Source organism: Columba livia, chromosome 9 (genome assembly GCF_036013475.1).
Source record: "Columba livia isolate bColLiv1 breed racing homer chromosome 9, bColLiv1.pat.W.v2, whole genome shotgun sequence".
NCBI classification, from domain to species: domain Eukaryota; kingdom Metazoa; phylum Chordata; class Aves; order Columbiformes; family Columbidae; genus Columba; species Columba livia.
In genome coordinates, this window is record NC_088610.1 from 7,910,254 (window position 1) to 7,925,279 (window position 15,026).

Here is a 15,026-nt window from a genome sequence, read left to right on the forward strand (position 1 = left end):
GGGAGGGGCCACAGATTATTGGACAGAAAAAGCTGTCAGACCTGCTCAGTTGGCAGAAAAAGTGCTTATTCCAAGAAAGGTTCATAGCTGCTTTTACAATTATACAAAGCCAGCACTCAAGGGCTTAGCACTCTGGTGACCAGGAAGTTTTTGTTTCTTATGTTTAAAAGAAAAATTGCTTGTAACTGGCAGGTCATCTGCACAGCAGAATTTAAATGCAAAAGCCAAACAAGTTCAGGTACCCTTTTCTTTGGTGAAAACAAGGGCTGTAGCTGCCAGGAAGAAGCCTCAACAGTGGCTGTGAGCAATCATATTTCTGGAAACCCAATAGCCAGGTACCCTATTATGAACAACCTGTTACTATAACAACAGATAATAGGATTAGACTTGAAAGACTCGTTAAGATTCACAAGGAATTTAATAACTGAATCTCCTTCTTACCAATCAGAACCTGTTTCATAAGAGGTTTGTTTCTGTTCCCTCTGAAGCAAGTAGCAACATTCACTATTGTTCCACTAGGAACAAGGTTGTGCCTTTCAGATTCTGTATTAAAATTAAATCTTTCAAATTCAAAGTATTTAAAATTCTGGGATCAGATTCTCTTCAGAATTCTGGCACCCCAAAGGAGGCAGACAGCTGCCAATATGCAGTGGGAAACTGAGGTTCATCAGCTGACTGACTGCAGTTGTCCCATTCCTTCAGACACAGGCAACTGGGGGACACGTGCTTTGGACAGGCTTGTGGCAAATCCTTCCTGAAGCAGTAGAGACCATTGAAGTCTATCACAACCTTTTGCACTGCAGGACTTATGCTTTGCACTTTGGAGTCCGTGCAAAAGGGATGAGTAGTCCCAACTATACAGAGAGAAGCATCAAATTGAGAAGGCACAAAGCTGTGGTTTTCCTACCTCTTCCTATTCCACCAACAATTATTTCACCTCAAAAACACCTTCAAGCAGATCCTTCTGAAGGGGAGTAAAAAAACAAAAAAGGGAAGGTAATTCTTAAAATAAATCCATTCCTGTTACCACAGCTATCAGCCCTCTCTGAGGCAAACTGTTGTGTCCAGAGTGCTCTCACACTACTGAGATTTTTCCAGTACTACATGCGGTTATGAAAATAAAGAGATTATCTTACGCTCCAAATATACACTGCAAAGTTTTAGCTGGGTACCAGGAGAGTGACATCTCAGTCAAGCAAATGTTTTCCAGCCACACAAAGTAATTCCAAAGATATGCACAAGGGTATATAGGGTTAATTTCCTAAGTCAGAGCGATTATTCTTCAATACAGGACTATCTAGCATCTCAGCTATACCAAGAAATGGAAACAGTGAAGAAAACTTGCAAGTATTTATTCTGATTAGAGCTCCCCAGCTTTCCTCAGCAAAATGGACAGCTCGTTCTACAGAGGAAAAGCTCTGCATGTTCAGACTCCAAATGAACTACTTGCATGCTTACTTGAACTCCGGAACCTGCACAACGTCAGCTGCAACATTACTACACCAACTGATATGATCTTGTTTCAAGAGTCAAGAACTGCTTGTTAATAATTTGGTTCAGGCGGATTAAACTGACTGTTAAAAATAATGTCAAAAAAAAAAAAAGAATGGCTTGGAATTTTAAAAAAATGTTGCAGGGTCACTAGGACATTATGTGCCAGTGCTGCTTGCTGTGGCTGCCAATAATTTAAAATATATGATTTTAACAAAGAAAGAATGCCTGCCCATAACGCTTTTACCCCACGTACTCTCCTTGTCTCCTCTACTTAAACACAGCCTTCTTCCTCTCTTCACAACTTTGTATTACTTTGTTTCACACAAATATGTACACTAGCTGTTCTATTTACTCATTGGTTTCTTCCTCATTCTCTTACAGAACCTCCGACACCCTCATGATGCTCCTCTCTGTTACACTTTTAACTTTCCTCTCACTCTCTCACAGGTATGTAACAAAGACACACACATACCTGCCAAATCTAGCGCAACTTGGCTATGGGTTTAATTGCACCTACCACTCAACTGCTTTATCAATCTTTTCTCTGTGGTTTTCATTAGGGAACGGCAGGTGAACGAGCAGTGCTCATGTTTGCTGCAGGCACGGAGAGCATAGCAACTGGATTCACAGCGCAGACTGACACTGCGCACACACACCAGCTGTGCACGGAAAACCTCAGATGCATAGAGCAGATCCCCGAGCGCTGGACTCATGGGATACATGCTCAGTATGACACTGGTGAGAAACAAGAACATTCCTGGAAAGAAAATGTAGGATAGCTGGCACCATGCAAGCACAACCTGGGACTCCCAGCAGGGCACAGCTGGAACTGGACATGCAGGGTACTGTAGTGTGGTTCTATACAGCACACTTAAACCTCGTTAGCTCAGGCTTAATTCTAGCTAGTGGCAGGGCCAGCTGTGGGAAGAGAACAACAGGTTGCTTATGGTCTTAGAGCAGGGATGTCAAACTCATTTTTACAGGGGGCCACGTGAGCCTTGCAGTTACCTTCAAAGGGCCAAATGTGTACAATCCTCAAATTACATTTGGCCCTTTGAAGGCAACCGTGAGGCTGATGTGGACCCCAGTGAAAATGAGTCTGACACCCCTGCCCTAGAGGGATGGGAACAGGGAGAAGCACAGACACAAAACCAGGAGCCGTTGGAGCTGGGGAGCAGGGGCCCATCAGCACTGGGGCTACAGCCAGGAGCTGCCAAGCAGGTTCGGGAACTCGGCAGCAGAGTCACCGGGTTCTGTGCTGCCCCAAGCTCAGCAGCTTTCACCCGCAGAGCCAGAGCCCTGTGCTCCCTGCAGCACTCAGGTTGTGCTGCTGGACGACTCCGCACTGCATTCCCCGCACAGCCCAGGTTATCCAGGTTTGTATTACACAAAATATGACATCTCCCCTCCCCTGGATGGCAGAGAGCAGGCTGAGAATCTGTGTATCCAGGGATAGCAAATGTTCGCATTTTTCCATGATGCTCTTTTTCACTAAAACAGAATTCTCAGATTTTGAAGATATCTTCAGGATTTCTAGAAGTGAAGAGTCATGTCAGCTTCTAAGTGACTGTTTCACTCATAGAAATCCTACGCAAACTCGCAGCAGAGCTACAGTGGCTCTGCAGAACAGCAATTTTGAGCAGCACTGCATCTACCAGACATGCACGAGAACTGTTGCTGTACAACTGCATCACCAGCAGAACCTGTTAGATGGAGAGAATGCATATGCGATGAATAGCTGATCTGTAACACACAGTAACGCCAAAGCAGGTAAGAAGCACTGAATTTACTACAGTTGTGCACTGGGCTTACTAGTTAAGAGAAGCACCATGAAGTAGAACAGATACTTCATGTAAACATGGGTCTTATTTCTACATGTTATGGAATACAAGTAAACATCCTGCCCTCTGAGAAACTCTGGAAAGAAATATGGTAATTCTGTATTTAGCAATCCAGCTTCATACACGTGCTCAGGCTGGAATAGCGTTGCCAGTTCAACAGACTGCATTTGCTAATAATTTATGCAAACATAACACATGTTTTTATGTTCCAGAGAAAGCCATAGCTCCCAGTCCTCCTCTAACTGTGGCAGACCCTAGAGATTCAGCTGTCAAATTAGCAGCACCACTCTGGCCCATCCCTCAAGCTCGTATAAGACCACTTCCACCTCGACTTATAATGCCACATCAATATAATCTGTCGAACCATTCCCTGTTGGGGGGACAACCAATTAAATCCAGTGGATACATACAACTTCATTTTCTTTCTGCTAAAAAAAAAAATTATATCCCATTCTAACTGTATGTTTCTGCTACGGGAACACCTCCACCATCCAAAACTAAATTACAGACTATAGCATTTTATTGCAGAACATGTGCCATCTGCTGCTTCAAGTTGAGAAAGACCTAGACAGAGATACGACTCACCATCTCATTCTCTTCTCCCTGGTTAAGCTGCGCATAATGGTTCTTGGCAGGATTTTCCCCCATGAAATGACCCTCTGGAGACTTTCTAGAGCACCCTCAGGACAGGTCTTCAGCCTTGTGAGCTTGAACTTCCACATTGAGGAAGTGCTTTAAGTACACACCTTGCTTATAACTCTGCTGATGTTTGAAAACTGAAGCTCCTCCCTCTCTGTGGGGCAAGCAGGTAACATTCATCCCTCCTCCCTTCATTCTGCTGTTGGAGTTTGGCGACTGTGAGGCTATATGCAAAATTCACTCAAAGGCACTGCAAGAAAGAAAAAGTTAGGTCTCACAAATGTTTGCCACAATATGACTCCGAGTCATAACTCTGACAGGTGCAAGCAAGTGCTGTTAGCATACAACTTTCAGGGGACGGCAAGAGGGGAATATTTTTCTTCAAGAGATTATGGAATCACTGGAGACCAGGATTGTTCCCAAATAAGAAGGAAAATAGGCATTGCTGTTGTTAACACTCTTAGCAACCAGCCTGAACTGAGTGTCCAGCTGTGATCCCCACATATGCCTCAGAGAAAAATCCAAGCTCTGGCATTGGAAACAGGGGCCCCAGTTTGTGCAGGTGGATTTATGCCCTGGCTGTGTGTCAGAATCCAGCCATGCAGGATCTGTAACCGGTATTTTTATTCATTATTAAGAATACCATCACAGAACGTCTTCTGACCTCACCATACAGCTTTGAGAAATGTCACTGAGGTTATTTACTCACTCCTGGGGGGAAGTGGAGTTCCCCACTCAGGTCAGTGAGCTGGATACAAATGTCTCCGACCTCCAAATCAAGGCTAAAAGGAAGCTGGCAGAAAAACAGCACTGGGGGTTTTATCACCTCCTTGTTACTGACAGGCTGCATTTGTTTATTAGTCTTATGATTCATTCTCATTCTCATTACTATTTCCTTGTCCTTTGCTAATTTTCAAGAAGTTACACACCAAATATTTTAGGAATGAGGCCAAGAGGGGCAAACCTGTTCTTCCAGCAAATATGCTAAAGAAACATTGTTTTCAAGGGTGACTGAAACAATTCAAGAAATGCCAAGTTAGTTCCTACTCACCAGCATTTTACTTCCATGTGGCATGGGCTCAGAGAAACAGAAACAGGAGAAAAACGGTGAACAGACAAATGAGGAAGCGAGGTCAATCAATACAAGAAAAGTTGTCCATTGTTAATAACGTGAGCCAGGCACAGACCTGCAAACCAGACGTGCCCGAATGCACAGCACAGGGACAGACATGTTTGTAAAATGCTGGTGACAAGCAGCTTGTGCTGCAGCTAGAGCTGTTTGGTCTTGACACCTGGAACGCTTCCAAAAGGAACCCAGACCAGAGGCTGGACAGGATCGGATATAACTGTGCTAAGCTGTGTTAGGGGTGATTTGTTGTGACAAGATCAAGGGGGAACAAGCTCCTCTCTGTACCCCAGCTTCAGTGTCACCCCTTCCTTCCCTTCGCTCCAACTCTGAGGCTAGCTTTGAGTCACTCAGCTTCTCATTTTGTCCTTCAGAGATCCAGTAACAGGAACTCCAGTTATTACATTAGAATCACAATTTTCAATGAAAAATTAAAAAGAATGCAAAAAAAGTCCGTTTCTGATAAACCTGATTCTATAGGAAAACTGAGCAGTGCTATCTGGAAGCTATAAAAGACAGGAAACAACTGCAAAGGTACCTTGTCCAAAACAGCCTGATGATTCTGTGAAATGACTCATTATTTTGGGAGGTTCCAGGCGTGGAAAACAGGAGTGCCACACATGCTTTTTCTGCCTGGTCAGCTTTTGCCATTTCTCCAAACGTCAGCCTTGCTCTTTCTAGTGTCTGTAGAAGACTGAGGTGCAGTAGGGGTCCTTGGCTGCCCTTTCACAGGGCAGGGAGATGAGCTGCATGCAGAGCATCCCACCAAACCCAGGTCTCCAGGGAGGAATCAAGGCTCATCCAAACCGTTCACTATTCATGGGCTTAGTCCAGCTCCTATTGAAAATTTCTGCTCCTACAGACCATTGTTATTAGAGAGATTGATATCTTTGCCACTAAAAAAAGAAAAAAAAAAAAAGAAAAAAAAAGAGAAAAAAAGATTAAAGGTGTAAAACATTTATCATTTCTATAGTTCAGCAACCTGTCATAATATTCTGATAATCCAGAACCAATGAACATGGTGGAATTTGTTAGTTTCCTTAAGCAGGTTCACTTTCTCCTGGAGAAAACATCTCTAAAGCAGCCTATATTAGAAGCTTCAGTTATATGATGCCCTCTACTGGTCAAAGTAACAATTACATGTTAGTTTATAAATAAAAAGTTATTTATATCCTGTCTTATGGAGTATCATCAGTCTTTTTTAAAAGCCTTAAAATATATAAATCATAAAAATAACTAGTCAAATTCAAAAATACAAAAGCAAAGGTAAAAATTAAAACAAATATAGTCCCTTAAATTTAAATATAAATCAATAAATAGATCTAAAAGCGAGCAAGACACAGAAACGTGCCTCACCTCATCCCTACAATTTTTATCTCGGTCCTGAAAATACATGTATGTATTATGTCGTCCTTGTGCAACTTATTTTGCTCTGAAAAAATCCCACTTTATAAACAGAAGCCTGGCCTGCAAAACACCCCAAATCTTTCTGTTTTGCTCAGCACATGAGACTCAGTTCTGGGCATATTACAGAAAAGCAGCTGGGAACCAATGCAGGACAGTCCACGGGGCAGCACAGAGACAGGAGTCAGAAAATATGGAAGAGGGACTTAGGGTTGCTTAATCTAAAGAAAAGGAGATGGAGAGGAGTTCTGACAAGAGTTTCCAAACATATAAATTTGCACATAGGGAGAAAATCATATTCTCCATGTCCGCTGCAGATAGCGCTAACTTGCTGCAAGAAAGTGTAAAATTGGGCATGAGGGAAAACTTTCTGCTAATGTCAGCAAGCGCTGGCATTGTAAACAGGGCCCCCAGTTCGTGCAGGTGGATTTATGCACTGACTGTGTGTCAGGATCCAGCCATGCAGGATCTGTAACCAGTATGTTTATTCATTATTAAGAATACCATCACAGAATGTGGTGCCTGTGGTGTTTACTGACAGATGGGGCGTGCGCCTCCCAGAAATGACACAACTGCAAGTGATTCTGTCTGAGGGCAGACGGGCAGATGTGCTGAGCCCCCCGGTCCCTCCTCTGCCTCCCGCTCCCGTGGGGTCCTGCACCAAAACCCCCGAGTACTCACAGCGGCCCATGTGGACACGCTTTGTGTTTCCCAGCTCTCAAGGCAGCGCTGCCACACATTCCACCCGCTTCTCCAGCGCGACAATAGCTGCGAACTCATCTGGGAATCTTATTTAAGCGGCGTGGAAGGCCTTGGGGTAAGCACAGTCCACCCGGGACTGGGCCCGACCGCAGGGGTGAGCCCAGGCGGTGCCGGGGGTGCCCTGCGCCGGGACAGGGACGAGAAGCTGAGGCCACGGCGCTGCCGCCGCTGGGGTGTGAGGGGAAACACAAGCCCGCAGCACGGAGCAGCCGTCACCCTCCGCCTCCCCGCTCCTCCTGCCCGGGGCACCCCCAGCGGTGTCCCTTCAAAACCTTCCCCCGCCGCCGCCGCGCACCGGAACCTTCGTGCGGGGCGGCGCGGTTTCCAGCCGGGCCGGTCGCGCCGGACGGCGGTGCCCGGAAGCGGCGGCAACTCTGTCAGCCTGCGGCGGCTCCAGCTGCCCTTGCCCGCGGCAGCCCGGGGCGCCAGGAGCGGCGGCGGAGCCCCCGCGGGCGGCCGCGGTGCGTGCGGCTCCTCCGGGCCCCTCCCGGCCCTTAACGATGTGGCGGACGCGGGCGGCGGCGGCTTGGTGAGCGGGGCGGGCCGGGACAGGGGTCAGGGCGGGCGCTGCGGGCCCTGGGGCGCGGCGGCTGTGCGGGGCGAGAGGCCGGCGGGGCTGCCAGCCTGTCCCGCCTCTTCCGACCTCGGGGCCTCTGCCCCGAACGCCGTGTCGGTTTGAATACCCGTGCCGGGTCTTAAAATTATTACCCGTCCCATCCTTCAGCCCCCCAGGCACCTTTATGGGATGTGGAAAGCAGCGGTGCCTCCCACGTTCCCACCCCAGGGATTCCGGCACCTTTGTGTCCAGGCCCGGACCCTCCCCGGCAGCTCCTCTATGTTCCTTTTTTCCACTGTTCTCCTACGCAATCCCAAACAGGAGCAGTGAAACTGAATGGCTCGTAACCACACAGTGTTCCCTGGCAGATTCAGGAGCAGCAGTAGGAAAATAAGCGTTGCCAAGTGCTTTTTTTCTGGTTACATTTGAAAGAATGCTTTGCAGTCATAGCTATTGAAAGTCTATATGAGCTATCATACAAAAGATTTCTCCCAGCTGAGGTGGGGATTTTTTGGACATTTAAACTGGAGCAATATGTGTAAAATTTTGGGTATGACTTCCAGGTGGAGTCTTTGGTTATCACTAGTAACAGGCCATTTCTTCTTGTTTTACAAGGTATCTATAACCTCAGTTTGATGCAAGAGTGATCGAGTTGCAGGCTTGTAATCAGGCAGATTCTAGTGGCAGAGCTACTCATGTCTGAAAGCCTAATTTTTATTGCTATTCAAAGTGGCTTTCCAGAGGCTTTAAATTTGGAAGTAATGAAATACATAATTTCCTAGCATTGCTTTGGGATCCTTTTCAGCCTAACTGTGCTTTCCAGTCAAGATCTTATGGTGGTTTTTTGGTCATCACTCATTATTAATTTTTAGCAGTGGAAGGAGAAAAGGAAGAAGAAAATGGAAGTTTTGATGGAATTATGTGATATATTTTTTAATGAAATATAACATTTCAGTATATACAATTATACAAACATTTCAATATACACAATATATACAAAATATACAATTACAGCAGGTAGGGTTTGAAATATACATAGCACTTAAAAGGCAATTGTTGATCAAGTTCTTGCCTTGAACTTACTGGAACTCAGCTTTTCTTCAGTTTAGTTGTGCAGGGTGAATGCTATAAAAGATGCTGTATTTTAAAAGAGCGATCACAGAGAATGGAATTATATCGTTTTTAAAAGTGCCTTTAATCTTGCTGAAGACTAATAACAAGAAGTGCCTGCCATAGTATATAGTACCTCCACTTGATCTCTGCTGAAAAGTATGAAATGTCTGTGTAGTGGTAGTGACCGCAAAACAAAATAAATAATGGCCCAGTCATCAGGCTTACCACACCCTGACTTAAAAAAACTGCTTTCAAAAGCAGGAATTAGACATTTCTAGTGTGGGGGAACTTTCATTTTTTTCTTGTTATGCAGCCACTTTCGCATTGGTGCTATATGCGGGTAGTTTCTGACCCTTTTGTAATTTCAGGTCAAAGAGAAGAAACTTGTCTCTGTTTTAGGGATTATTCTGCTCCTGCTTGTTATGCACTTTGTAGATACTAAGTTTGTTATTGCAAAGGCACAGCCTTTGAGGTAGTTTAAAGAAATGTAGCAACAAGAGGGGATACCCTTCAAAATCATAGTGACTTTTACAAATGAGGATTTTCGTAATGGTTGGTGGAGTTCCCTTTTTTTAAGATTTCCATTACACTAAAGGAAATTTCTAAACGTAGTCGGTTGAATTGGTCTTCTGAGACAGGAAAATGTCTCAGTTCACATAATTCTGATTTTTCATTTATCTTCCAAATGCTCAATTTCTGACTCAAAAGTGGTTTTTATTAAAAAGTCTTCCACTTTGGACCTTAAGAATATGCCTGCCATAGACAATGTCATCTCTACAATGTGGTAAATCTCAATACAAAGAACTATGGAGATCATGGAGCATGTTATCAAAAATGCTGTAATATTTTCCCTTTTATATGATTCACTTATTCTCTTAAAGATCTGTTAATCTTAAATGATTTAGGATTACAGGGTGAATAATTTGCCTTCTCAATAGTGTGAAGTGCTTTCTTTTTTGTATTTGTCCCCTTTGTAAGTAAATACACTTGATAATATTGAAAACCTTGAAAGACACATCAAGGAACAATTATTAATTTCAAGAACCGTAACTTCACTCATATTTTGCATCCAGTAAATGATGTAATAGTAACCATTCTGATACGACAGTGAGACGAGACTAAAAGTGACAGAATAAATTCACTTTCCAGAGCTGTTATCTTTCCCTGAACTAGCAAAGCTACCTCAAAATGTTGAAGCGTCCAGTACTGCAAGTGACCTTTATCCAAGGACCTTTATTGCAACCTATGCATGTGCTTGAGTATAGGCAGGATTTATAAGGTTCCTGTGTTTAAACCTGTGCTTTTCATGGCTGAGCTCTGTTTTCAGCATCAAATCTTTCAGACCGAAATTTTCACTCTTGCATAAATCTGAATTATTTTATTGAAGTCTTCAGCAAATGTGGTGCAGCCATGTCCAGGACTCATCTTGATTGTGCATGACCTAAGACAAACCAGTAGCGCTGTAATCCTAGACCTGCAGAATGTTAGAGTGAAAGGAGCTGAAAGATATCATTAAGTAGATACTTAACTCCAAAAGAGAATCCGCCTTGCCAGAAAAGTACAACTGTATTTTGCAAAGGGATTTTGTCTGTATATTGTTTTTTGAAGTCTGAAAATCCTCTACAGGCTTAATGTTCTCTAAAATTTTGTTTTGAATTACAGGATAAGCCAAACTGTCAAGTTTTCTTTGATGTTGCAAGTTGATCTTAGTCTTCTGTGGAATCTTAACTCCTGTTCAGCCAAATTGTGTTTTATCGCAGACATGTTACTTGCCTTAATCCAGTGTGCAAGTTAAATTTAATTCATAACAGACTTCATAAATGGTATTAAACATTTTATTTCTGTAATCACTAGAAATGCTACACCCATTAACGCTGTTTACAGCTTTTTGTTTTCCTGATATCATAGCAATGATAGCTGGAAATTGTACATTCAGAGTGGTGCTCTGATTTATCCATACCCAGCTAAAATGTAATGTGAATTGCTTCTAAAGAAGTTATAGAGTTAATGGTGTGTTGAGGAAATCTATTACTCAGAGTTTTTATTTCTTTCTTTTAGTGTCATCTGCCGGAGTCTAGCAAACAGCAGCTATGGAGTAAAAAGAAAATCACCGCTTCAAAACTTGCATCTTGTTTCCCGAAGTATACATCATCCCTATTATCCAAGTTCAAAATTTCAAAGACCTCCATTAAGGATATCCACTCAGCTGTTTTCTTCTCTTAATCGTCTACCCCTACGTAAAACAAAACTTTTAGATGTAAAATATGGATATCAGTCCCACAGGAACTTTTGGCTAGCTAGACTAGCATCAAGGCTTCTCAAACTTCGCTATCTTGTTTTAGGATCTGCTGTAGGTGGTGGTTATACAGTCAAGAAGGTACTACTTTATGCATTTTGTCTTTGTTACTAGTATATGTTTCGGAACCAGAGTTGTTGTTGTATCCACCAAAATTGCAGAGTATCATTACAGGATGACAATAAAGATGAGTGAAAATGGAAAACAGATTGTTTAGAGAACTTGCATAGATTTTAGAAGATCCAAGTAGTATTATTCATATCTAAAAGATGGTGGGTTATTGTATTTTATATGTTGGTATTACTTTTCACTAGATTGCTCTGTGCTTTTCTACATAAATTTCTATTTCTGCTGTATTTTTTCCTTTTTGTATTAGACGTATGATCAGTGGAAGGACATGATGCCAGATCTCGATGAATATAAGTGGATTGTTCCTGACTTCATTTGGGAGCTTGATGAGCATATTGACTTCGGTATCACAAAAGCTAAAATGCTACTCTATCTAAAGACCAGCATACGTACAACTTAAACATTTGGGTGTAGGACCTCAGTGCCTCCCTCTAGGAGCATCTTTATAGCTGTAATTTGAGTGAACTTGTATTGTTGGAGTTTGATGTGTATCTTATGAAGCGATTTGTATCAGTGTCTTTGTAGGAAGAAATTAGACATCGTTTTGTAGGAAGAAATTAAGCATCGTTCAGCATCGATGTTCCGTAATTCATCCTTTCTTTTGGGAATGTTCTTGTCCTTTCATATGGCCATATAATCCCATTATTGAAAGGAGACTTGCAGCGTGATCAAGGGGACTTGGAGAAGCAGTGGTAGTATTATTCAGCAAGTTCTTTCCTTCTGTATAAATGGCACAAGTAAAATACAAATATAAATAGATAAGTAAAAGATATGAGTAAAAGACCAGCTGAAAATACAGAATAGTGAGCCTACTTACCTAGAAAATTATTTTGAAGATACAGAAGAAAATGAAAAATATAGATTCTGTTTTCCTGAACCTTCTGGTTACTGTAGGTTTTTTGCATATTTTGAGATGAAAGTTAGAAACCTAAAAGCCAAGCACTAAGTTACTTTTTATACGCAGGGTAGTAAGGTGGTCTTTCTGAAATGTTATGAAGATTTCACCACTATAGTACTCTAAAGCGAATAATATTTCGAAGGATTGCACAATTGGCTGACTTATGTGACTGGAAAATAAGCTTTTCTTAACATGTACAAGAAATGCACTTACTTAGTGTCATGTAATTTTAAAACATCCTCTACAAATATTTGAGAATAATGTATGAAATGCGAAATGCAGCAATACATTTTAGAGAATTGTAAAGTATCTGAGGCAACCAACTTATCAGGGAGTTCAAAGTCTAGAAAAGCAGTTGGTTTTTCAGATATTATAATCTTTCCCAACACTGACGGGGGGAGGTGCATGGGGAAAGAAACCTTTTAATTCTTTATTAAAAAGAAAAAAAAAAAAAGACATGTTGCAACCCAGCTGTTAGGATTTACAGCATAAGCAGTTTTTGCTCATTAGCTGTTTTACTCTTTTCCCAGAAAAACTTCTTAAAGCCCTTCCTGATGCAGATGACCTTGCCAAACTTCTGCCTGACTTTGACAAGATTGGAGAGAGCTTCACTTCACTGAAAGGATTTTTTTCTCCTGGTGAGAACAGTTTTTCAGCTTGGTTTTAATATTGAAAACATAAGCTATTGCAAGATGAGGTTACAAAAATGTCCTTAGATGCTAAAAGAAAGCGGATCCTGAAAATGCATGCATTTTCATTGAGTATCTCATCTGAAACTCTAATGGGCACAGGTAAGTATAATGTATTTTTAAAAGCAAGAATTTGGGTAGCAAGTACAGAGAACCAAAATGTAAAATTGAATAGAAAACTAGAATTCTTGTACATTTCTAAACAGAGTGAAAGCTAGATTGCTTCAGTGAGCCATAGGAGCTGGACCTGTCCAGTTCAAATTTGGAGAAGATGAGAGTGGTATGGGACAGTAACAGTACCACAGCTGTTACAGCAGAAAACCGTTGTTAAGCATTATGGTTCTTAATGTTGCAAGCATGTAAAATAAAAGATTTGTAATGAAGGTGTTCCTTTGGGTTGAATGATATTTTTCCATCTGGACACAGCTGCACAAGGACTTGCTTGAAGATTTAGCTTAGGCAGCCGCTGCATTTCAAAGGAGTAGGTAGGAGTTCTAAATCCTTCACAAAAGACAGGATAGTTTGTGAATTCGGTATGTCCAGGTAGTAGTAGGCTTAATGGTTTTCAGATTTTGGGAGACCTAAATAAGATATTTCTGATTGGTGGGCTTTTTAAAAGTAAAAATGATTGATTCGGTCCTTATATCTGACTTGCTTCTGAGCACAGCTCAAAATTTCACTCAGTCGTCCTTGTGATGATTCCTATTATATACCTTAATAGTTGTCAAACCACATAAATTTATGTTCATGAAAGATCATATCTGTGAGGTGTTATAGTTATTGCTTTAAGTGTGTTTAAAAATATTTTCGTATCAGTGTGCATAAGTGCAACTTCATTTTCTTTAAATACCATCAATGGTGGAACTAATGTATTAGTCTTGGAACCTCAGCAAGCACCTAAGTAGGGATCAAGTCCAACAGAGTGACAAGTAGATTATAATCTCCTATGTATTTTGGCTGTTAAAAATTTTGGCTGTTTAAAATTGTGGTGTTATCGAGTGGTATTGTGAGATGTCACCTATTATTTGTTGTCATACTCTCACAGGCATAGCTGCCATTTATGATTATGTGGTCCTCCAAATGAGACAAAGATCCCTCATCTTTGTTTTGCATTTTGATTTGTATTTATAATTTTTATTTCCCCTCTTCTGCTGATTTTTCACAGGTTACAATTTGTTTAGTGAAGTCATAGGAGCTTCTGATCTACTTCTGTTGTTAGGTGTGTAAAAGCCCTTTTTACTGCCCTTAATCTGCCTCTTTAAAGCAAACCCTTAAAACACTTCTGTACTAAGAGGAGTGAATATGGATGTTAGCACAAGTATTTACAGCAATTTAATATTGAATTACAAATAATTTCCAACTATTTTAAAAATGCTTTGATCTTCCCCTGTGAGAACGAATAGATAAATAGTTGTTATTTCTCTACCACAGTCCTTAGCAGGTACTTGTTATTTCAGGCATTTTTGGAAACCTATATAATTACAATAGGGAAGATTTTTTTTCTTGTTGCAATAATACAAGTGGAATTTGTATTATATTTTCATGTTTATCGAAATAATTAGTTTTAAAATATTTTCATAACTTTTGATAGTCGAATTGGAGCTGCCTGCTCCCTTGTGATACAACTCATTTGAGTCACAAATTAGATATAAAACATTCAGATGAGTTTTAAACTGAATTTCTTTTTCGTTTTCTTAAGGCGGATTTTCTTGATAGGAACTTCAAGGATTATTTAATTAATAATTCAAAGGAGCTGAAACTTTAATGTTAGCTGTAGTTCAAGAACTTTTAAGTGCCTTTTGCATGTTGTGATGAGTTTCTGTAATTATGTCCTAGGTCCTCCAGGAGAAACAGCATTCAGAGCTACTGACCAGGCATATGACAATGATAAACAGTACAAGAAGGTAATTAGTCTCTTGCAAAACTAAAAATGTCTTGACAGCAGGAAATTTTTTCTAAAGTGCTTCAATAGCGAGTTGCAGGTGTTTATTTGAAGCAGCTTGACTAGATTTTATCATTGAAAGTGACTTGAGTATTCCTTGTTGGTTTTAATATATAAACAGTACAATAATAATAAAC

The 15,026-nt window shown here is 41.3% G+C and overlaps 2 protein-coding genes across 12 annotated transcripts in view; one reads left to right on the forward strand and one right to left on the reverse strand.

Annotated features, from left to right (window-relative positions):
• Positions 1-7,385, reverse strand: part of LOC102091932 (probable cation-transporting ATPase 13A4) — a 44,874-nt gene extending 37,489 nt beyond the window's left edge. For 3 of the 6 annotated variants that reach the window (XM_065073646.1, XM_065073644.1, XM_065073647.1), the window contains exons 1-2: positions 5,639-5,790; positions 4,082-4,224 (exon numbers count right to left, since the gene is read on the reverse strand). In XM_065073646.1, the coding sequence (XP_064929718.1) occupies positions 4,082-4,150 (69 nt within the window). In that variant the 5' untranslated portion in view covers positions 4,151-4,224; positions 5,639-5,790. Of the gene's footprint in view, positions 1-3,920; positions 4,225-5,638; positions 5,997-7,185 lie in introns of those variants that run through there. The other 3 variants (XM_065073645.1, XM_065073642.1, XM_065073643.1) reach the window with 2 other exon arrangements.
• Positions 7,181-15,026, forward strand: part of OPA1 (OPA1 mitochondrial dynamin like GTPase) — a 54,159-nt gene continuing 46,313 nt past the window's right edge. For 2 of the 6 annotated variants that reach the window (XM_065073648.1, XM_065073650.1), the window contains exons 1-5: positions 7,611-7,795; positions 10,994-11,312; positions 11,608-11,704; positions 12,789-12,896; positions 14,784-14,851. In XM_065073648.1, the coding sequence (XP_064929720.1) occupies positions 7,767-7,795; positions 10,994-11,312; positions 11,608-11,704; positions 12,789-12,896; positions 14,784-14,851 (621 nt within the window). In that variant the 5' untranslated portion in view covers positions 7,611-7,766. Of the gene's footprint in view, positions 7,322-7,598; positions 7,796-10,993; positions 11,313-11,607; positions 11,705-12,788; positions 12,897-14,112; positions 14,167-14,783; positions 14,852-15,026 lie in introns of those variants that run through there. The other 4 variants (XM_065073652.1, XM_065073651.1, XM_065073649.1 and 1 more) reach the window with 4 other exon arrangements.